The 23605-nt window shown below is 41.2% G+C and overlaps 1 protein-coding gene across 6 annotated transcripts in view; it reads left to right on the plus strand.

Moving 5' to 3' along the window:
- The window catches only part of ARHGEF10 (Rho guanine nucleotide exchange factor 10), a 210684-nt gene that overhangs the window by 127255 nt on the left and 59824 nt on the right, over window positions 1-23605 (plus strand). For all 6 annotated transcript variants that reach the window (XM_019537490.1, XM_019537494.1, XM_019537493.1 and 3 more), the window contains 7 exons: window positions 9799-9914; window positions 11466-11593; window positions 11775-11875; window positions 14579-14700; window positions 15582-15668; window positions 18231-18454; window positions 20387-20544. In XM_019537490.1, the coding sequence (XP_019393035.1) occupies window positions 9799-9914; window positions 11466-11593; window positions 11775-11875; window positions 14579-14700; window positions 15582-15668; window positions 18231-18454; window positions 20387-20544 (936 nt within the window). The remainder of the gene's footprint in view (window positions 1-9798; window positions 9915-11465; window positions 11594-11774; window positions 11876-14578; window positions 14701-15581; window positions 15669-18230; window positions 18455-20386; window positions 20545-23605) is intronic.

The following is a 23605-nucleotide window of genomic DNA, read 5'->3' on the forward strand; positions in this document are numbered from 1 at the left end:
AGGCATAGTCACTAATAAGTTATTAGGTAATTCTTTGCAATAGTTATTAGATAATCCCAAACAACAGCAAAAGTAATCAGGCCTACAGTTTACTTAGTAATAATGCTAAGAAAATTTAGTTAAGGATCCCTGTTGACATGGGGGGGGGTGAAACCTTGCAGCTCGGTTTTTTCGGTTTTGTGAAGCATGGGAACATGAATGGCTTGTTAGTGGTCTGTTAGATAAGGCTTACAAGCTTTAAATTTCTTATGCAGCGTTTATGACTTTCATTCTAAGTATTTGTGTTTTATGGACACAACCTGTTGGTACCAGCTTATATGAACACAAATGTCCAAAATGGGAGTTCTGATAGACCGTGCTAAGTGAAAGTATGTATGTATAAGAAGCAAATCTGGTATAATGTGTGAACTAGCTATTGTAGGTAGATATTGATAATGGCTCAATTAAATTTTCAATTAAAATATTTACTCAAATCTAAGCCCTGTATTTAAGATACCCCCCCCAATAATTAGATTCTATATATGAGAAATATATAACTTTTATATTTTTCCAGGATTAGAATTTAATTATTAGAGAGTTGCCTTGAATTTGCACCTCCCTGCCCCCCATTGCTACAGCAGGAAAAGCAGTGCGTGGGTGCGAGGGGTTGCAAACATCCCCCAGTGCCCCCACTTCTTCCCCCTGCAGCTTTCCTGCCACCTGCACCCTCTCACCCCCAGCTTCCAACCCACTCCCCACAATCTCTGTCCCTTCCCTCCCCAGCTCCCCACAGCCTCTGCTCCTTCCTCACCTTGCTCCTCACAGTCTGGCTCTTCCCCCAGCCCCCTTTACTGTCAGTCGCTGCTCAGGCTCTGTTCCTTGCCAGATCACCGGGCACGGCACATGAAAGCGCATCCCTTACCAGGCCATGCAGTAGTGGTGGCACTACTGATTGGGTGGGCAGGGGATGGAGTTTCCCTGTACTCCATGCTGGGAGGACATCCAGCCCAAGCCAGAGCTGAGCTGGGTTTGACAGAAAGGGGTGGCAGGGGGCAGAGGGAGGGACAGAAGCTGCAGAGTGCAAGTGTAGGGGGAGGAGGTAGGAGGCTGCTGTGAGTCTGATTCTGGTGCTGACCCACACTTAGGACCCAAGCCAGAGCTGCAGCAGCTGGCTGCTCCCCCCCCCCCTTTGTACATGATAAAGACAAGGGGCCTTTTACCTAGTCTGACTGGGGTGAACCTCATCTTAGATTTGAGTAAATATGATATAAATATGGTATTTCAAAATGAAGATAAGCCAGCTAAAAAAACTGTTTATGCATGCAGGGGTGGGGGGTGTGCAGATATATATTGTGTGTGTAACATTATAAAAAGAATTCTGAAATATTTGGTACATTGAAGTTGTAACATAGGTCAAGGTAGGAAAAAAACAGGATGGAAAGAACCAGTTAAAGAATATTTGGATGCGAGAGGGGTGTAGGTTGTAGCTGTGTTGGTTAAAGGACATGGGCAGACAAGATTCTTTGGGTAAATCTGCTATCTTTTATTAGACCAACTCAAATAGTTGGAAATATTGAACTGAGTTGCCTGCTGGCCCCTGCAAATGTAATCCTTTATGATACCTGCTGGTCCCCTGCAAATAGGATCCTTTATGATTTTTTTCTAAGGTCTTGCTGAGAACAGAGGCAAGAGCTTAGAAAAAATCATAAAGGACCACATTTGCAGGGGGCCAGTGGGTAACTCAGTGGTAAGGGGCAGCGCATGGGTTTATAGCAGGCAGATCCTGCCTAACTAACCTGGTCTCTTTTTATGACCAGGTTACAAAGTGCTTAGATGCAGGAGAAGTAGACATTATTTACCTGGATTTTAAAAAGACTTTTGACACAGTGTTGCACCCAATTTTTATGAGCAAACTGAGTAACTGTGATGTGGACTTTCCCACAGTAAGGTGAGTGAAAAATTGGCTCGTGGGATGCACCCAAAGAGTGGTGGTGGATTGGTTGGTTTCTCCCTGGTGGGATGTGGGCAGTGGTGTCCCCCAAGGCTCTCTTCTGGGACCAGTACTGTTCAATATCTTCATCGGCAATTTGAATGAAGGTGTTGAAAGCACCTTGTCCAAATTTGCTGATGACACTAAACTATGGGGTATAATAAACACACCGGAGAGCAGGGAGTGAATTCAGGTGGATTTGGATAGACTGGGAAAGTGGGCAGATCAGAATAGGATGCAATTTAACAAGGATAAATGCAAGGTGCTGCACCTGGGGAGAAAGAATCTCCAACACATCTATAGACTGCGGGGTACCACTCTGAGTACCACAACAGTGGAAAGAGATCTCGGAGTTCTGGTTGACACAAAAATGAACATGAGTCACCAGCGCAATGAGGTAGTAAGTAAGGGTAACCACACTCTTTCTTGCATCAGCAGGAGCATCATGAGCAGGTCTAGGGAAGTGATAATATGCGACACTGGTGAGGCTGCAGATGGAGTACTATGTCCAGTTTTGGGTGATGCACTTTGAGGGATTTGGATAACCTTGAGAGGGTTCAGAGGAGGGCTGCTTGTATGGTTGAGGGCCTGCAGGTAAGGCCCAATGAAGACAGATGAGGGACCTGAATCTCTTCAGCCTCCACAAGAGAAGGAGAAGGCTAAGAGGCGATCTTGTGGCTGCCTACAAACTCCTTGGAGGGGGGTGGTCAGCACAAAATAGGGGACACTCTGTTTATCAGGGTGCCCCTCCGGGTTACCAGAAATAATTGCCACAAACTGAAGGAGAATAGATTTAGATTGGACATAAGGAAGAAATTATTTATGGTAAGGGTTGCTAAAATATGGAATGGGCTTCCAAGGGAGGTGGTGCTTTCCTGTACCTTGGAGGTGGTCAAGAAGAGATTAGACAGGCATCTGGCTGGGATTACTTAACTCCAGCACTTTTTCCTGCTTGGAACAGGGGGTCAGATCTGATGATCTACCAGGTCCTTTCCAACCCTAGAAATCTATGAAATCCATTAAATTGTCTTGGCAAGCTTTCGGGTATAAATACCCTTGGTCAGGCTGAGGCATTCAAATTGGTAGGGTCTGACTAAAATGTATTGTGCTTAAACAGCTGAAGGAATTGGGGAGTTGAGTGGCTAATGTGTCTTCCTATAGCTCCAGGAGCATGAGCTAGACATCTGGACATGTATCCCCAGTTGATCCACCTGAAAATTCATGTGTCATTATTTGGACTGGGGAATCAAGGGTAGCCAATGTGAAAATGCTTCATTGTTTCCTTTATGCCATTGGCTCTTGAAATTTGTGTTTGTTAATGCTGGTCCAGCAGCTGCTTTATTTGAAGAATTAGCTGCTGGTGGTGGTTTGTGTGTCCTGTTTGAGATCATTGATGGCTGGTATTTAGCAGAATTCACAGATTCATTAGAATTTGACAGGTCTGCAGCATGAGTGCTACTGCTATGGTCATTATGTCAGTTGGAAAAACTAGCTATAAAAAGCTCAGAACTATTAGCATCCTTACTGGGGATGGGTGAAGTCCCAAGTGACTAAACAATACCTAAAGGGTCAACATAATACTTATCATTACAAAGGGGAATAGGTGGGGAATTATAAGCCTGTCAGCCTAATTATGATACCCAGAAGGGTATTGAAGCAAATTAAGTAATCAATTTACAACAGCTGGAAGACAGTAAGGTAGGAAACAGTCAATTTAGATTTGTCAAGCATGCATTCTGTCAAGCCATTCTTTCAAAAGGTAGCTGGTTTAGTGGGTAGGGAAAGCAATAGATATAATGTGATTTGACTTCAGTAAAGTTTTTGACAGTCCCAAAAGACGTTCTCATAAGCAAGTTAGGAAAATACAGTGTAGGTAAAATTGTTCTAAGTTTTGTGTACAACTGGTTAAAATACTGTATTCAGAAAGTAATTATGAGTGGCTCACTGTAAAACTGGAGGATGTATCAACTGGGATCCCAGAGGGAGTCTGTCTTGGGGTCAGTTGGAAGATAGAAGAGGGACTTAAAAAAAAAAAAATGTTTTACATAATGTCAAGCAGGGAGGAGTTGGAAAGACAGAATTAGAATTCAGAATGGTCCTGATATATTGGGAAAAAGGGTTTGAAATCAAAAGAATTGAAGGCAAGTACAAAGTATTACTTTTAGGAAGGGGAAACCAGATACACAGACACAGCAAGATGGGCAGCAACCGACTAGGCATCAGTACTATAGCAAGGGAACTAGGGTTTATAGTGGACCACAAACTGAATATGCATCCACAGTATGATGCTTTTGCAAAAGAGATAAATACTCTTCTGGGATATGCTAATATTATAAAAGGCTAAGTCTGTCTGCCCGTAATGCTTTATTTGCGCTCTGATTGGCTGATGGACACAGCCAATCAGAGTGCTCCAAGCATGAGGGAGTGCTGCCATGATTCCGAAGCTGCCCTGGGGACTGGACAGGGGGTGGGGAGCCGAGGGCAGCAGCGCTAGCTTCAGCTCCCCTACCTTGCTCCCTGCAAGAGGCAGAACAGCAGCAACATGGGGTGTTAGGTGGCGGCACTCCATCTCAGCCCTCTCTTCCCCCCCCGCCCCGCCTCATTCTTGTTGGGCAGTTGACTAGTATTAACATAAAGCCTGTGGCAGATGTTACACTGAAGACATGATTAACCATTTAATCATGTTTTGGGTGGTAATTTGGCCTCATGTTAATGAAATTAACAGCATGATAAAACAAAGAATAAGCCGCGAAGTTATTATGTGCAATATGTGGATGGTTCCCATCATACCTTAAATGGTACATGTGTCCAGGGTGATTGAAGCTTCCAGCCTCAGGAGCACATGAGAGCTTTTGATTCCTGTATGTTTCTGAGGCTGGAAGCGGGGATTAGCTGACTGGTGGCTTAATTGCTGGTGCAGTGGGAGATCACTGCACCCAGGCTCTTCCTGCACTGGCCACACAAGACAATGGGGATGTGATCCATATCCCACAGTCACACCTCCTGCTGTGCATGTCTAGCATGGCAAGAAGTGTAATTGGGATTGCATATCCACAGTGCTTTTAGCTGAACATCTGCTGGGGGCCTAAGTGTCAGATGTATGGTATGGGAGATAATTAATTCTGCCCTGCTTCATCCAGATCTGAAGTGCTATGTCCATTTTGGGGAATTTAAAAAAAAGATGTAGGCAAATGAGAGAGGGCAATGACAATGATACAAACAATAAATACAAATCATAAGAGGACAAATTCTAAAACAAAATCCATGAGAAAATATTTTTTTAACATAAAGCAGTGCTCAGTTGTTCCCCATCTTCCCTGACATTAAAACCAGAAGTAATCAGGTTTATCTGCAGCAAGGGAAAAATAAATCGGATATTAAGAAACACTTTTTTTATCTCTAAGGGTATTTAAGCTCTTGCATAGGTTGTCCAGGGAGATTAACACAAACATTTGTTGGTGGGGATAGGGAGCAGGGTTAGGTATACTTGATCTTTTCTCAGAGAAAAGGAATTTGACTAGATGATTTCCTGAAGCACCTTCTACCCTACATCAGTCAGTCAGTTAATTAGTCCTGAGGCTTCACTGACCATTGGGGGCGCCTTTGATGTAACAATAATTTTCTTCTATTTTTCCCAGTCTTTTGCAATTCTTGTACAATCAGTCAGTTTTAATCCCATCCAGTGTTTGATGTTTGTGGTCAGCTTGTTCTAGGTTGTCATCTTCTTTGTCCATCCACAGCACCCTACTTATCCTGTTGGTAAGGGTGCTGGGCCTTTGGTGTTACAAATCCAAACCACTGCATCTTTCTTCTCACCATTTCTAGTAAGGGTTCATATTTGCTGACTTCTTGTCTGGTTTGATCTTTCACAGATTCATTTGTTCTGTGCAGTGAGAGGTATACAATGCAGTCTTCTGGAGCACTATGTTTCAAAAGTCTCAATTCATTTTTCCAGCACCCTAGTGAGTGTCCAGGGCTTACAGCTGTAGAGAGTTATTAAAATGACAGCTGCCTATCGTAGGTGGAATTTTCCTTTCATTGTGATGTTGCTGCTAGTCCAGATTTTATTCAGTTTTGCTAGCTGTCCAATGGCAATGGCTATTCTTGTTTTTACTTCGTGTTCTGATGTAGCATCTTCTGTGATGGTTGCTCCAAGGTATTTAAAGTGTGTTACTTTTCTAGCTTCTCATTACCAATTTTTACTGATGCGTCATCATTGCTATTGGCTGATGTTATCATTACTTTAGTCTTTTTCACACTAATTTCCGTTCCATATCTCTTTGTATCCTTACGCAGCCTTTCTGTTATTTCCTTAAGCTCTTCTGTATTTCCAGCTATTAGATCAATGTTATCAGCAAAACGAAGGTTGTTAATTTCTTGTCCTCCAACTGACACTGTTCCAGTGAAGTTCTCTAAGGCATCTAGCATAACTCGTTCCAGGTATAAGTTAAATAAGCATGCTGAGAGAAGACACCTTCTCTTATCATACTCTTGGCATACTCCTATTGATGTTGCAAACCACTCCAGAATTTTGTTTTCAAGCGGAATTCCACTACTTGTATTGTAGAGTTCTTCTATAAGATTGGTCAGTGTAGGACTGATGTTATACTTCTTCATTGTCAGCCAAAGTATTTTTTGCTGCACCCTGTTCAAAAGCGTTTTAAAAAACTTGAAATTAAGTTGTTTTGTTTTGGGGTTGGGGGGGAGAGGGGGAGAGGAATTCTTTTTACACACGTTTCTGAGGTTGAAGATCTGTTCTGTGGTGCTTCTTCCAGATCTGAATTCAGCTTGTTCTTCTGCTAATATCTCTATTTGACGCTTGAGCCTGTTTAGTATTATTCTAAAAAGCACTTTACTTGGATGACTCGTGAGGCTAATGATGCGGTGTTTCATACATTGGTGTAGATTCCTCTTCTTTATTATTATTGATTTTGTTCACCGCACTGGCCAGGTTTTGCTTTTCCATATCAGATTTTGTGCAATATGTCAATTGTCTGTTTCCTGTTATTAATAGCTCTGCAAGTATATTGTCCAGGCCAGTTGCTTTTCCATTTTTCGTGCTTCTGATAGCTTCTTCCTACTGCTAGTGCTATGGGTACTTCTACTACCCTACATGCTTATATGATAATATTATCATATCTTATCATTTGGCCTTGTGTGCCACAGCAGCATTAGTAGGAAATATGAACAGGACAATGCTGAGCACATTGTCACTACCTGTGGGTGAGCTCTGCCAGTCTCCTATTCTCTCTGAATTGTACTTTACTTTTCAGCTAGCCCCAATGAAATCAACAATTCCACTATGAGTAAGAATAATAGATGATGGCCTGTAATATACAAAATGTAAGAGAATAGGAAAAGAAAGGCCTTCAACAGAGAAGGAACTGTCTAAAATTATCGATGTTGATTTTTCTGGCAATAGTGTTATTTTGAAATAGTGGTTAGCATGCAGTTTGTCCTGTGCAGGCTATAGTTACTTTAAGAATATTTCTCATGTACAAAACGTAAGAATACCATGTTAAATAGACATTCCCCTTTTTTAGTTTCCACTTGAAGTTACTTGTTTTTATTGTACACAGTATTTCTCACAAGCTGAGTTAAGAAAGACTACGTTGTGTCTTTGATTAACATGCAGCACAGGCAAATGACAAGGGATGAAAGTTGAATCCATTCTGTAGCTGTGCAACTGTAGTAAGCCCAACCATTCCCTAGTTGGTGCTCCAAGGTAATAAACAGATGATTACTAATACACTGAGTCAGAAAATCAGTTACCAGAACAACTATAAACAAGAATAGTATTAGAAATATTTTGGAACTAAATGGAGTCTCGGCCTTAGGTTGAGCCTTTTATCAATGAAATGGAGAACTCACCTTAAACCTGATTGCATTCTAGAATCTAAATGCGTTTTTCTTCTTGTTGTTCTGATAGCCTTGGTCTAAGTTGTTTTTTGTTTTTTATAAAAGCATTTTAGAGATGTACATCTTAGAGAGGTAGGGGAGACCTTTGGTTATATAAATACATCATAAATAACTGTTACATAGATGTCAAACAAAACCATTATAATTCTGGTCTGAATCCAAATATTGTTTATGAAAACAGGATGGCTTTTTAGAGTACCTATTTTAATAGAGCTAAGGATGTATTTATTGGTAATGTCAGCTAAAGTATCCTGAGAGCTCTCCTGGGTAATGTTACAGAGTCTGGAAGTAAGAGACTGAAGCTGCTCTCGTAACATGCTGCTTATTTACTCTGGCTGGCTTTATTACAGTGCTCCTTACTCCTTGACAATCTGAATATGTCTGCAGTGTGGACATTTATGTGGCTGCTTGGTATAGAACCATGTCTTTCTTCATCAGGCCTGCCTGCATTTGGATTGAGACTGTACAGCCAGAATGGTATTTTAATAGAACTGATTAGCACAGTCCTCAGTTACCCTGCCCAGGATGGATCCTTCTCTTGGGAATCTTGTATATGAAAACCAAAACCCATGTTTTTGATGAGGGTGGGAAAGCTGTCAGCCAGGTACTTTGCTGTGCGAGCTACATGACCTGTCAAGGTTTCCCAGCAACAGGACCAAGTTGGCTACAGGGGAATGTGCTCTCTTGCCCTTCTAGGTAACAGAGGTGCTGTTCCCATACATAAGAGCTGTACATCTACCCTCAGCCCAGGGCTCTGTCTGAATCACAGGAGCAGCAGATTTGGCAGCTTTGTGCTGTAGAGTGAGCAGAGCCACAATTTGGCTGGTTGAGCAGAGCTTAAACTAAATGATCATGTCAGTTTATAACATTATTTTCTTTCCAGTTTTTATTTATGTTTTGTCACATGAAACAAGAGACACTTTGTTCTTTGTTGTAGTTTTGACATGGTTTTCAGTAACCCAGAATTATAAGTTAAACATAAATTGCAAATAAAATGCTACCTCAAACTTCTGTGCATTGTCTTGGCCTGCAGTCTTTTGCTAAATTCATCGTAGTGTTTGGTGGAATGCACTCCTTGATCAAACTAGCAAAGACTGTTGTGATTTCTACCTTCCTCTTTCATGTGGGGTATTATCTGTATTTGTTTTACCAAATTCCCCAGCATGGCAGGGACTCTAGTCCCCCTGCCTCCCTTCCTGTGGCATGCTAGTTCTTAGACCTTTGGTTTTTTATGCTAAGGTTTCTAGTTTGTTGTAAGGTGCTATAGGCTGCTTTGTGGTTGTGGAGTGAGGAGGGACCAGAATGGATGTTTTTACAAAAAGGATTAAATGTCTATTTATAGTTGTCTGTGATTGCATGAGATTGAGCTCAGTGACCCAGGTCGTACCTTTCATTGAATTTTAAATGAAAAAGGTAACATTTGAAATAAACAAGCAGAGGGAAGAGACCTGTTCATAATAATGTATGTGCAAATACAATATAACAGTACGATATTAACAGCGATAACTTCCAATCATAGATTACACCAAGTTAGTCGATACAGGCGGTACATTCTGGGGTTACAGTAATGGTTCCACTCTAATCTAACATTTTTCTGTAGTGGTATGCTCTAGGGGCAGTAAACACAGTGATGGAGTAGTGAATTAGAAGGTTCTTGACACAAATACAAATTAAAATACATACCTGGTTTTCAGATATGCAGAGCACCCGGTAAATAAGTAAATCACTAGTTTATTTTTTGCTGAACCAAATGATCAAGGCTGGTACTGATTAGCTTGCTCTGTGAACCCAAGATTAAATACCTATACTTGGTAAGTCAGTATTTCTCACCTTTCCCTTTCATTTCTGCTTTCTTTTGACTACAGACTGGCATTTTATTATATGTAATTCCATATTTTTATGTATTTCAGACAAACTTTATATGGGACCAGGGCAGCTATACCACGATTTGCAGAATCTCTTGCATGATTTGAATGTAGTCGGTCAAATTAGTCAACTGATAGGTAGCCTTAAAGGAAATTATCAGGTAACAACCAAAGTTGGATTTATTTTCAGAATATATTTCCAGTTATAAAGCTGTCTGATCATCCTAAGAGCTCTGCAAGGCATTCTTTAGTGCTCTCTGGAGAGAGTACAATCATTTTTAACTCCAATAATTGATTTACAGTTAAGTGTTTGGAATTATGAATAAATTACATCTGTCTTCCTAATCTTGTTTTGCTCTATTGTTTTTGTGTGGGTGGTTGCAAGCGTCTACATCTGCTTGGTATCCACAGAATTGTGGATATTCTGTGTCCTCAGCAGCTGCTTCAGGCTATTGTGGATACAGAATTACATTTCAATTTTTAAAAAAAAAAAAATCTGGTCCTAGAATTAGGACGTGGTGGTGGGAAAATTACTTTACACTGCACATCTGGCTAAGGAACTTTATACTCCACCCTGTACTTTGTCATCCTCAGGGTGATAGTGTACTGTAATACTTTTTTACCACATTTATGCAATTTTATGAACAGTCATTGAATACCTACGGTGATTCATTTAGGCTTTGTTAAAACCCTTTTATGTGCTTTTCATCATATATTTGAGCAGAGAAATATGGTATCTTACACTGAATAGTCAGAAAGCATGAATCAGACCCTCAAAATCACAGGACTTTTTTTTTTAAATAGTGATTTTTATTTGCTTTTTGTATTCCTTTAAAGTGAACTTATAAGTTTTTCTCCGCAAACACGAAGGCTTGAAACTTAAGGCTTTTTATAAATGTAAACTGAATTTCTCACCTAATTTCTTGTCTCCAGGATTATGGACATTGAGACATAACGCTTTGCAAGATTTATGATTAAAATTGTATAAGTAAGCAACAGTAAAAATGTGCCATTAGGATTGTTCCTGGCAACAGCATTTTTAAAATTAACCTACAGAATACTTAAGGAAGTAAATATCAACAGTCAGGAACAGGAGTACATAAGTAAAGCAGCTCAGATTTTGAATATTTGAGTAACTGGAATGCTTACAGGTAGATGCAGTTGAAATATTAAGGATAAATTATTCATTTGATGAATAAAACCACTAATGTTAGAAGCAACACCCCCCATTTTGTATAACATTTTAACTATTGAAATTACCCTACATTAGTATATGGACTGCTCATCCAGTATAGCTTTGCTCCTGTATTCAGACCCTGGTTCCTAATTAGACAAATCCTAACCATGCACTAACGTGATTCTGTCAATACATATGGTTCAAATAGTTGTGCAAAAATGAATTGTTTGAGGATTGGCAGCACTTCACTTTTCCTAATTTCTTTTTTATAAAAAAATATTGTCTTGTAAAAATATTCATGAAAAACAATGTCAAAGCAAATCTGTGTTATTTGTTCATGTAATGTTTGTGAATAAGTTTTGCAATATTAAACAAATCTAACTTGCAATAAACTGTTTGAGAGCACATACTAGTATGAAACACACACAAAACATTTTTTGAAATAATTTTACATAGCTTTTGGTAAACCGTGCTCAGTGTTTCATGTACAAAACACCTATATTTCATCAAAATATGTTTTCTTTTAATCTTGCAGAACTTAAATCAGTCAGTGGCTCATGACTGGACATCAGGTTTACAAAAACTGATATTGAAAAAGGAAGATGAAATCAGAGCTGCAGATCGCTGTAGAATTCAACTGCAGCTTCCAGGGAAGCAGGACAAGTCAGTTGTAATCTTAAATCTAAAATTTTATAAATGTGCATAAGAGAGGAATAAGATCTTGTTATGTTTCTCAGTATTTTGAACCATGGCCCTCAGTATTTTGAACATGTTGGAATAGGATGTTATTTCATTTTGTAGAGTTACTTGAAAAATAACTATTTTTACTTTTAATATTGCACAGGTCTGGGAGACCTACTTTCTTTACTGCAGTGTTCAATACATTTACCCCTGCCATCAAACAATCTTGGATCAACAATTTACAAATGGCTAAGCTTGCCCTTGGTAAGACTCATTTGTTTGCTTTAAATAAATCAGAGCATTATATCAAGAATGTACCCTCTTACTACAGACAGTTGCAAGTACATTATTTGGTATGTTAGAAGAAGAAGTTGTTGATTGAAAGGCTTACTGTAGAAATTAAGTGTACAGTAGCTTTTGGTGATGCATAAGGGGTGCATGCACCCCTTGAGATTGGCGGTGCACCGGGGTGCACCCCCTGCCTGTGGGCAGTTGCTGCTCACCACCACCTCTTGCTGCCAACACCACTGGTGGTTCCTGGCCACCACTGGCCGCTACTGATGCTGCCGGCAGCATCTGCAAGTGTTCACCACCTGTTAGTTGGTGCTTGCCACCTCCTACCCCTGCCGTGGCCATGAGCTCGCTCCTGCCATGCTTCCACTGCCAATAGTGCCACCGCTGCCTGCAGGAGCTTGCTGTGCCCTCCCAGCCTTTGGGGGCGCGTGGCATTCATGCCAGTGGCAACTGTATAACAATGAAGGTTAAAGATGATTTATACCTCAGTGCACATATTATACATGTAACATGTAGCACAGTATTTTAAGAAAGCTGGAAGTACTTATTACTTACAAGAAAGCTGACAAATCTATATCAGAATGAGTGACCATCATATAGAGAGGCTGTAAGGCCTATTCCATTCTAAAAACAAGGATTTTGTGGGTGATATTTTATTCTTGGACTAATTATGTGGTAGGAATAGACTTAAATAAACTTTTTAATACCTCAGATCTCAGGAATGTATTTGGTACCTGAGAGTTTCTCTAAATCTATTCCAGCCATGCAGTTGACCCAATAAAAGATATCAGCCAAAAAAGTCCTTGCCCCCCTCATTTCCTGGAACATCACAGCTACATTATCACTCCAGCACTACCTATTCCATTCTACATTTTCAGTTCTCATAAACTTTTCAAACATTCCTTTCGGTGTAAAATTTCTCACTCTTGGTTTTATCCTAAGAATGAATTTTACTTGGGAAATTTATAACAATGTGTGGAGCATATTCTATAGCTTTCTGATAACCCATTCCCCAGCCCCACATGTGTCCCTTTTAACATAATAGCATTTATATTCATGGACAGGACAAGTCAAAATTAGATTTTAATTATTCAATTTGCTGCATCTCTAAACCTTAATGAAAATCAGCTTCTTTAACATGCTTACAATAATTAGATTAAGTATTGTAATATTAAAGTGAAAGTTAAAAGGACATACCATCAGGTACTGCATTACATTCTTAAAGCTGTTTTTCTAGTTTCCAGATTTTTTCATAAGTGCCTTGTGATTTTTAGGCAGATAAGGTTTTTTTGGTTAATCTGATATCTTTTATTAGACCAACTCAGTGTGACTTTTAGCTATACAACCTGAGACATCTCTAGGTTTTCTCCTGGTTTTTCAGAAAGGTGCTGTACAGTTCCCCCAAATTAGCTTCTTTATAATTTGCCTTACAGTAAGCCCTCAACTTTTGAACCGTTCAAAGTGGCTAGATAAATGATTTTTTTTAAACTTTTGATTCTGGCTATCTATAGCATAAATATGATATGTATGTATAAGTTATGCATATTAAACCCATTCAAATACAGATCTCTCTGGAGACCTGTGTTTGGCATGTGTTCAGAAATAGTAATGAAAATAAGTGGCCAGGCTTTCAATGTCACTATATGTTACAGTTGACACAGTTTTTTGTATTTCCAGATTCAGGTTCTTCAAACATTTATAAGACATTTCTGTTAAATAAGTGATAGAAAAAGAGACCATACATTTTCCCATTTTTAAGATATTATGCCTGATATTTTCAAGCTCAAGAATGTTTAATTTTTTAAAAGGAGTATATTCTTCATAGCTTACAACATTAAAAAAGTTGTCTAAAAATAATTCACTCAGTGGAATGACAAATTCTAAACTAAAAGCCACATCTTTGGCAGTTAGGAGTGAACAAAAATATAGGCTTAATGGAATGGAATGACTCTATAATTATAGGCTATGTTTATAATAATGGTAAGTGGTAGAGAAGGAAGAAGTCTGCAACTTATATTTGGCAGGATCAGAGAGGGATCAGATGATATTTTTAAGCAATATCTTTTCCTCTGTTAGGCTCCTATAGACTCCAGTTCCCATAATGTCAACCAAGAATTCTTTATAAAACCTAATAGTAGCAGTGTTTTATGTAATTACAAACAGACTGAGGCTTGGACAGATTCATTTTGTGAAAGGAGTGCAAAAAGAAGGCAGATACCTTCTTGCAGATTTTAAATATTAGATCAGTGGTTTTAAGTATTAGATTAGTGGTTTTCATCCTTTTTTTCATTTGTGGGCCCCTAAAAAATTTTGAACAGAGGTAGACCCCTTTGGAAATTTTAAATGGAGATGCGAACCCCTTTGAATTATAAGTATGGGTATTCACACACTTTTGATTCATTGTAATTATCTTTTGCAAACCCCTCAGACACAGTCTGCCATCCCTCAGGCGTCCATGAGCCACAGGTTGAAAACCACTATATTAGATTATGTGAAAACTACTGTGTTCCCCTACAAATGCAGATATAGTAGTCAACATTAACCTTTCATAAATCAAGGCAACGATGGAATAAAACAGTCTATCAGAATTGTTTGTATATTTGATCTGAGATGCTATCAACTATCAAATAAAGCATGGTGGTATATTTTGATTTGGTTTCTTTACAATTACAGCAGAAGAAAACCTCTTGGGTTGGTTCTGTGCAGAAGATGATGGCAATCAAATCAAGAAAGAGAAGCACCCTCTCCTTGTTAGACATATGCCAGTCATGATGGCTAAACAACAGGAGTTTAAGGTGAATAGTACTTGATAACTTAATTAATGTAAGTTTAATATATAAAGGGCTCCATATGTTAACCAACCCTAATCTGGTCTATTTTATCATCTCTCATTATCATTCAGGAGTACATGGATGCCTTAGATAGTTCCTTTTAAACAGATTTGTTCTCTGAAGAGCTCACCTTTCACATTGCTTGTTGCAAGTTCCAGGGTTAATTTACCACTGTTTGAGCAATGGGAGCCATCATCAAGTTTGCCCAGATCACAAGTAAAGACACAGAAATGCAACATGTATTCCAAGAGATGTCTAAGGTGTAGGCTGCCTTGTTTCTCCCTCGTGTGGCTGTCAGCTACTGTAAATCATCATTACTAGAATAGTTTCAGTAACCAACAGCGAGTCATTCACTGAGACTGCCAGGGGGAATTCTTCATTTTCCTGGTTGCTCACTTGACATGGATGATCTGTTACAGGAGTAGAGGATGACAACAGATGTTGGTTTGATATAGTAATACTTCATCTCTGAGAAAAATATCTATAAATCCTTTTGGAGTAGCTCCATACGTTATTGCTCTGAAAGGATCCAGATTTCGACTCCTGAGGCCTGCAGGGAACAGCAGGAACTCCAGTGGAATTGGGTGTCCCAAGCAACCCCAGAAAGGGAGAAACCAGAGGTTTCTCACTGGCTTGGGGCTTCAGCTGCACTGTGGGAAAATCCAGAACTCCTCATCAAGGCACCAAATCAGCAAACTGTTTAGAATGTCTTTTAGGATACGTGTTTTGCTATATCAGGATGGACTTGAGAATAGGCTTAAATACTTCAGTTAACTGAAACTTAAATCAGGAAGAAGTACAAAATCTGCTTTATGTGCTAACAGTTTTTCATTCTTTATTCCAAGATTGAATGTGCTGCATATAATCCTGAACCTTATGTCTCTAGTGAAACTGAGCCAGATTCATGTTCCATGGAACATGGATTTCTTTGGGTAAGTTTAATTTTCAAGCACCTGTATGTTTGTCTCATACTTCCTTATTAATTTTCTCTTAAGTGTCCACAGTGCACAGATCTGATATACATGCTCATTCTGAATGGCTACATTTTATGAAAGATAACCAGTAGTTTTGAGCACATTATTTCATTACTCAGAGGACCCTTCTATGCATGCAGGTAAAAGTGAGATGGTATCTAATGCATGATCCATGCAGTCATGCTTTCTACCATGTCACATGTCCCATGCTCCCCATGCACCAGTAGGAAGCAAGCTCACATGACTGGTCCCCCTCAGCTCAGGGGCTCCCAGGTGTGAGGTCTTCATGAACCCCCATGGCTGGGACATCATGGTATCCATGATCCCCAGTCCTGGGGCTTCATGCATGCCTGGGGCTGGGAGATTGCAGCCACACCCTGTGGTGGCATCCACAGTTGTGGGGTGCTGCTTAGACCCAGGGTCAGCAGCTTCTCAAGTTGAAAATCCCTTCAGGTGTAGCACTCTTAGCCCTAGCCAGACGGGGTGTACACCTGTGGCTGGGAACCTTATCAGCTGGCAGAGTTCCCAGCTGCAGGGGAGACCGTGCAACACATGCATATTAAAGCTCAATAGCAACCAGCTATAGTTAGTCCACTTTTTTGAGGTCTAGCTTTATAGCTGGTTGGATCTTTTTGTGGTATGATGGGTACTGTTCACATGTAGCTAATCTCTAGGGAATTGCACAATTAACCAGTTAATTGTGTGATACCTGTAACATGCAGAGGGGGACTTGAGTCCACATGTGCAAATACACAAATAAATTATTTGATAGCAAGTTATGGTATATATTTTAAAGTACTCTATATTGCTACAAACAAATCACATGGTTGATCTCTGTGAGTGCCAGGAAACACATGAGATCACCCTACTGCATCATCTTTTCCATTTTTTAGAAATGTTTTGGAGAGTTGTAAATTATTCCATTGGGAAATGTATTTATATCATATATATGTAAAACTATGCTGGCTTAACATTATGAACCAACAACGCAGGCATGTCAGGAAATGAGAAGTTGTAGTGAATACCTTTTTATACCCTCTAACAATTATTTTCAATATCTTATCTTTTCACCATAATATTAGGATTTTAGAAATTGGCAGTCATTGAAGCAGAAGATGGGAATGCTTTTTTCATGTAATATTTTTTAGGTGACTTGTAAAATTCACTCCTAGCTTTGCTACTTATGAATAGAAGCACCACAAAGTTATGCCAATAAACTCTATATACTTCACTGTAATGTACATTCTTTTTCTTGATCTCTTTCTGCTTCTTATAAAGTGTTCTTATGAACATATTTGTTTCTTTCTTCCAAACGTGGAATATTTCCATTTTTCTTATCTCCTTATAACACAGACATAGCAAGCAATTTTGGCTCCCTGGTCAGAGAGACTGGCTGCCAACAGACATCCATGCCCTTTTTACACACCACAAATGACCAAATTAGGGCCATGATAAAAGGTATTATAAATTTCTCTTGCTAATTGGGAGTGGACACCTGTTTGTTTTGAAGAGGGAGAGTGTGGACAGTCTAAAGAGCTCTTGGGTCCCTAAAGCATGCATGGCACCTGCCTCAGTTTCTTTACTTGCTGAAGTGTGCCCAGGGAATCTAACTCAAGTCATTCCTTTGCAAATGTGGGAGCACTGGTTTCCCTGCTTGCAGAAGGACACCCCAAGTGGTATCCAAAGGATTGGGCCCTGAAGCTTGGGAGCACCAGGGGCCTGACACTGCAGGACAACAGGTGACATCTGTTTTGCTCAGTGAAGCAGATCAGCTGTGCTGGCAGACGCATCCTGGCAGAGCTGATCCACTTTATTTGGTAACATCTGTTTATAGCCACTCTTGAGTGCTGAAGAGTTCACTGGGAGTGGGGAAAAGTGACTAAGACAACAGGAGCAAGGAGCTGCTGTGGCTGGTACCCTGCTTACCCCTCTTGAGTTCATGCTATTGCTAATACTGTCTATACTGATAGGAGGAACAAGAATGTCACTGTTTAGCCTTAGACTAGTGAGAAGATTAAGGTTCAATACCAAGTGATGCCAAGAAATTTACACTTCCTCTTTTTTGGGCATTTACCACTTATTTTTAGTCCTGTTATTATACAAAATCTTTGGACTTTAACTCTCAGTGCTGCCATTCATCATAAGGATCTCTCAGATTTCTAATACTTATCGTGTTGATATAACACTAATTATGGACTGCTTTATATTTATATTATAGTACATGTGCCCAGAGTTATACATGTCAAATGGGCCTCCTCTAGAAAAAGGAAGCTCATAACTATTTATAGAAATTATATTGAGGAATTGTTCTTTTATGATGTTTTAAGATGTTATGTTTGGTATTCAGAATTATTTTCTGGTAACAATTCATGTCCTAAATATACATATGAAAGCTCATTTAAATTGTTAGCTTTTGAGATGTTATCTTTAATTAGTTTTCTGTGTGTTCATTATTGTTAACTCTAATCTTGCTGCTGAAGAATATTAATCTTTTCCTTTTCTCATCTCTCTCTAATTCAGATTGGCAGTTGTACTAATCAAATGGGACAAATTGCAATTGTCTCATTTCAAAACTCCAGCCCCAAGGTTATAGAGTGCTTTAATGTTGAATCGCGCATCCTCTGCATGGTCTACATTCCAGAGGAAGAGAAACCAAAAGAGTTAAATGTGGTTCCTGAGTCAGAAAATGGGGCTAGAAAGGCTTCCAGTGTGCCTACTATTTGCCTGGGTATGGAAGAAGGAAGGTAATATTCACTTTTAATATGTTGGATATCATGTATGCACACTGTACCCGTCTAGTGCTATGGTTATATTTAAAACTGTTTTAATGCACCTCTGAGTAAACAGACCCAGGAGTAACTCAGAAGTCAATAGCCCAGCAGCAATGTAGATATAACAAAAATACCCTCCACACAGTTTTCAAGTTTTAATAAACATAGTATAAAATTAAAATAAGACCCATGTTTGAAGAAAAATGATTAATTCTGAATGAAATAATATGGTGCTTGCAAAACGGAGATATAAAATTTTTAGAATCCTGTACTACATCATAGCATCATTCTAGTTTTCAGGCAAATTTGAAAGAGAGAAAAAAACTAAAACTAATGGCAGTGATTACGGGGATTCAGCAACAATGTTTCATGGTAGTATATATCATTAACATGTATTTGTTTATGGTATATGAAATGTATCCTGCCATTATGGTACTCTACTGGAAAATAGAACAACGTACAATAAGCTAGGGAGCAAAGGTATATCCCTTGAAAATACAGCAGTGTGATTTTTGTGTCATCTTCCTATTAATATAAATGAGGGACAAACCTTTCTATAAAAAATAATGTTGTGTTTTAATTCCTATCTATAAAGCATAATCACATACTAGTGACATGCATATGTGAACTGCTGTTTGTACCAGACTTCCCTACTTAGTTCTAGTGTACTGTAGCAGGGCACTGGGGTGTGCCTGCTCCTTTGAGGGAGTTAGCAGCCTGCAAGGCTCCTTGCAGGTGGAGCAGGGAGCTAATGAGAGGCTTACCTGATTGGAAGTGGGCTCAGACTGGAGCTGTATAAGCCCAGAGCCTGCGCTGGTCAGGGGTCTAGCCCTGCCAGCCACAGGGTTAGGAACTCCTGCCCAGGAGAGCTACCCAGGGACACTAGACTGACTACTTTGCTGCCTGCAGAAACAGTGAGGCTCAGGGAGCTCACAAGGAGACCAGGCTGGGAGGTATGCCAGCACAAAGGGTTAAGGGAAGGTTTTCCCTCTTAAAGGGGCATAGGCTCCCCTTTTGGTGTTTGTTATAGCCTGGGGGCTTAGGGTTTGAGTTAGTTTTATACCGGCAGTTTGGGTTGGGCCTGTACAGGTGGTATTTGGAGGTCCCATTTGTGTCCAAGGGGCACATGATCACCTTGAGCCCTGCCAGAGGCAGGCTCAAGGTACAACCAGTGGTTGAGCCTGGAGTGGGCATAGTGTAAGGCCACAGAACCGCATTGGGTCCTGGGACCCAAAAGAGGCATAACCAGACAGGGGCCCAGTGCCCAAAAGGTGCTGAGGAACCCCAGTGTGGGTCCAGTTGGACTGGGGCCACATGAAGGCTTGCGGCATCCTTCCTGTTATATTATTATATTTCCATTAAGGCATGGTGGGCAAGAAGGGAAGGCACCCTAGGGGCAGAGCAGGGCATGGTCAAGGAGCCACCAAGGGGTGAGCCGTCGCCACCTCTGGGATCCCAACGTGCTACACATATCCATTGTATAGAATCAAGGCATCATGACAGAGTATTTAAAAATAAATTGAGGTTTGGTAATGAACCATTTCTTTTCCTCCCCAGCCCCCCAGTGCCTGATCCAAAGCTCTTTGAAGTAACTGAAAAGTCTTAAATAGACTTTTAATTAGGCCTTTATGTGGGATTACTATGGTATTCATAGAGGACAGTATTTTGATAGATAATTTCTCCAAATTAGATTAGATCTTCATAATCCAAGAAACAAACTGATGGTATTCAGTAATAATGAAAATGTCTAGATGAGCAGCTAGACGATATTATATTTAAATATAATTAAATATCCACAATACTTTATTATAACCAAGTCACATGTTAAGTTTTTAATAAGAGCCAAGTAAAACATAGTCTTACTGATTTTAAATATTTCCTCCTGATTTTGTTTCCCTTTCGTAGCATTTCTGTCTACAAAAGTCATCAAGGCTCAAAGAAATTTCGACTTCAACACTTTTTCACACCTGAAAAATCAACAGTCATGAGCCTAGCGTACATGTCCCAGTACTTGTTTGCTGGTTTGGTTAATGGGAACATCACAATCTACACAAAAGCAGAAGGTACGTGATGATGTGATTTGATGACATCCTGAGGAACTCCAATGTCAGTATATTTTGGCAACAGCTGATTTCCATTGGTACATTTTTTCCTTTCCTGGCGAACATCTGAATAAGAATTACTATGAAAACATAACTTTATGGCTTTTATTCTTTCCAAGAGATGATGTATATTGTACTTGGTGCTATAAAAACATATGACTGACTGACCGACCCCCATCCCAAATAAGATTTTAGTAGAAAAACAAATATTAGGTAAAACTCAGTGTACTGTAGTTAACATGCTGCAGATGCTAATCTCAACCTCATTCCCAATATTTGTTTCTAAGAAGGAGAATATCTTATTTTTGCTAGGTTTTTCAGTAAATTCAGATTGAAATCATGACTGCACAGCCACTGCACAGGTAGATGGATAGTTTTTAGGCATGTCTTGTGTACGTCACACAAAGGTTTTATTTTCTCATTGCCCTTATTTGAGGGAGTTTCATGGTGTAGTTTGATTGGGTCAGCAGGGAACCAAAAGGAAAGGTGGGAAGGATGCTCACTTCCTAGCAACTGCCATGTTCAGCCTGATAGGCCTTTCTAGAACCTCTCTGAGCTCTCCTCCATAGAAGAGATGAATTGGACACCAGTTCCCTTTAAGAATATTCCCAATCCTAGATGTAATGAAGACCACAAACAAGTATTTGTTTTTATCAGTGCAAATTTCTGATTGGTCTGGGAGAGGAAGAGAGCAGCGAGGCAAAAGCCCCTTCCCCAAATGAGGGAGTGTCCGGTTTGTGGAACAGATGAGGAGCTGTGGCCCTCCTTCAGAGAGGAGGGGATAGGACCAGTCACTGCTGTTACCTCTTCCCCAAACTAGGTACTGGCCAGGTTGGGAAAGGGGAGAGGAGTCTTGCTTGTTCCCTTATTGTCCTGGACTGGTTGGGAAGGGAGCAGAGCAACAGGGCAAATCCCCCAACCTATTACCCGGACTGGAGATCCTGGTCTGGAAGGTGGGTGGGAAGCAGCTACTGTACTCTGCTCCCAGGCTGGGGAGGACTGGAGGGAGCGGTGTGACAACTCGCTGCCTGCTTCTTACTCAAGAGACTCTCTCCACTCGTCTGGGGAGAGAGGGAGCACTGAGGCAAAGGCCCCTGCTTACTCTTTACTCTGGGGACTACATAGAGAGCAGCAGGCAGCAACACTGCTCTCCCTGCTTGGCTCCTGGTGGCAGGGAGCTGAGCAGAGGGGGCAAAGCCTCTTGCCTGCTTCTCATAAACGGGACTCCAAAATGGGGGTATACCTGGCAGCTGCTTCTCCTCTCTCCTCCTGGCCTATGGAAGCAGCTACCCCTAGTGCTTTTTCCAGACCAGAGTGACCCCTGTGTCCTGTAGGCATAGAAGCCTTTCCTGTGGCTCTACTCCTAGTCCCCAGGAGGAATTAAGCTGTGGGAAAATGTACAAATGTTCATTTTCCTGGAGGATCCTCTCCCAGCAGCAATTTCTATCTCACTGTAGTCAGGTTATTTTTATTTCTACCTCATTATAGTCAGAGGAGGATGGGGACCAATAGCTTGATGTTCCAGCAAAGTAGCGCCCTCCTCCCCCTTTTCTATTGTTTTTAAGCCTTCTTCAAAGGCATTAGGTGTTGGCTACAGCCAAGGCTAGGGACTTTGGGTGGGGTGTGCAAGTGCTTCTGCTGGGAACAAAGCCAGAGGTTTCTGCTCAGGGTCAAACTGATCACCGTATTTGGGTCAGGAAGGAATTTAACCCCATTGTCAGATTGGTATGGACTGTGGTAGTTTTTGCCTTCCACTATAGTGGGGACACCTGGCCTTCTACCCAGGACCCCTTGAGCGTATATTGACAACATTTTAAAGAAGCAGGACATTGTTTGCCTTGATTCCCCTACTTTACCTGTGGCAGGTTAGGGTGTTAGCTCTACATTGGGTAGGAGTTTATGATTCTTATATAATAAAGGGCTTAGCCCATCTGTCTGTAATGCTCTTGGAGCACTCTGGTGAGTGAGACAACCAAGCAAAGTGTGAAGCGCTGCCATGAAGGCAGGGACAGAGGAGACAGAGCGGGGGGGATAAGGCAGCGCTGGCCTTGCTCCCTTCCCCCCCGCTTCATCCCTCCCATCATGGTGGCATTGCTGCCTTCGAGAAGCAGGGAGCAGTGGTAGCGGTACTGGAGATGGTGGCAACATGGGGTACTGGCAGAGGGGGATGGCAGGGCAAGCTTTCCCCCTCCCCACTCCTGGGAGGTGGCGCAGGGTAGTGGGTGGCGGTGCTCCATCTCCACTTGTGTTTCCCCCCCTCCTTGTCATTCTTGGTGGGCAATTGGCTAGTAGTTTTATATAGAGTTTAGATTATGATTTGTATGGGGTGGTTTGGATAGGAATGATCCTACTTCAAGGAGGGAGTTGGACTAGGTGAACTCTGGAGGTCCCTTCTAGCCCTGCTACTTTGACTTCTTCCTTCAAACACAAATAATGGGCAGTGGATCTACATAGATCCACCAGGTTTGTCCTATCCTTCTTCAAGGCTGCTGAACCTTTGTCATAGCAAACCTATACGAAGCCTTTTCTGCCTCATTTTGTAGTGCCTTCCCCTACAATTTGCCTCACATCTGTTATTTCAGCTCACCAAATCTAATAGGCTCTCGAGTGGCGAGACATGCACGGGTGAAAGCTGACTGTGCCTCAGCTCCCCTGAAGCCCCCCAGCAGCTGCGGAGCCCCCTGCTGACCCCCAGCACAGCTGGAGGCTAGCAGGGCCCTTGGTGGGATGGGGTTAACCCCTTAGTGAGTGGGAGGAGGCGGCTGAGTGGAGCCGGGCCGGGTCTCGCCCCGCCCAGGCCCCTACTTCGCCCAGCCCCCCAGGGAGCCACGCGAACAGGCTGCACAAACAGGCGCACTTGTCTGCCAGTAGGTGAGTTAGTGCGGAGTTTGCACAGGAGTGTGGGCAGGAGGGCTGAGGCCCTGCCTGCAAGCCCCCTAGGGTAGACAGTTCCAGCCGTAGCCAGCCTACCAGAGGCATGACATAGATGGGCACGCACTGCACCCCAAGGGTCCCCTCGGGC

This window comes from Crocodylus porosus, unplaced genomic scaffold (assembly GCF_001723895.1).
Source record: "Crocodylus porosus isolate Cpor-Errol unplaced genomic scaffold, CroPor_comp1, whole genome shotgun sequence".
NCBI classification, from domain to species: domain Eukaryota; kingdom Metazoa; phylum Chordata; order Crocodylia; family Crocodylidae; genus Crocodylus; species Crocodylus porosus.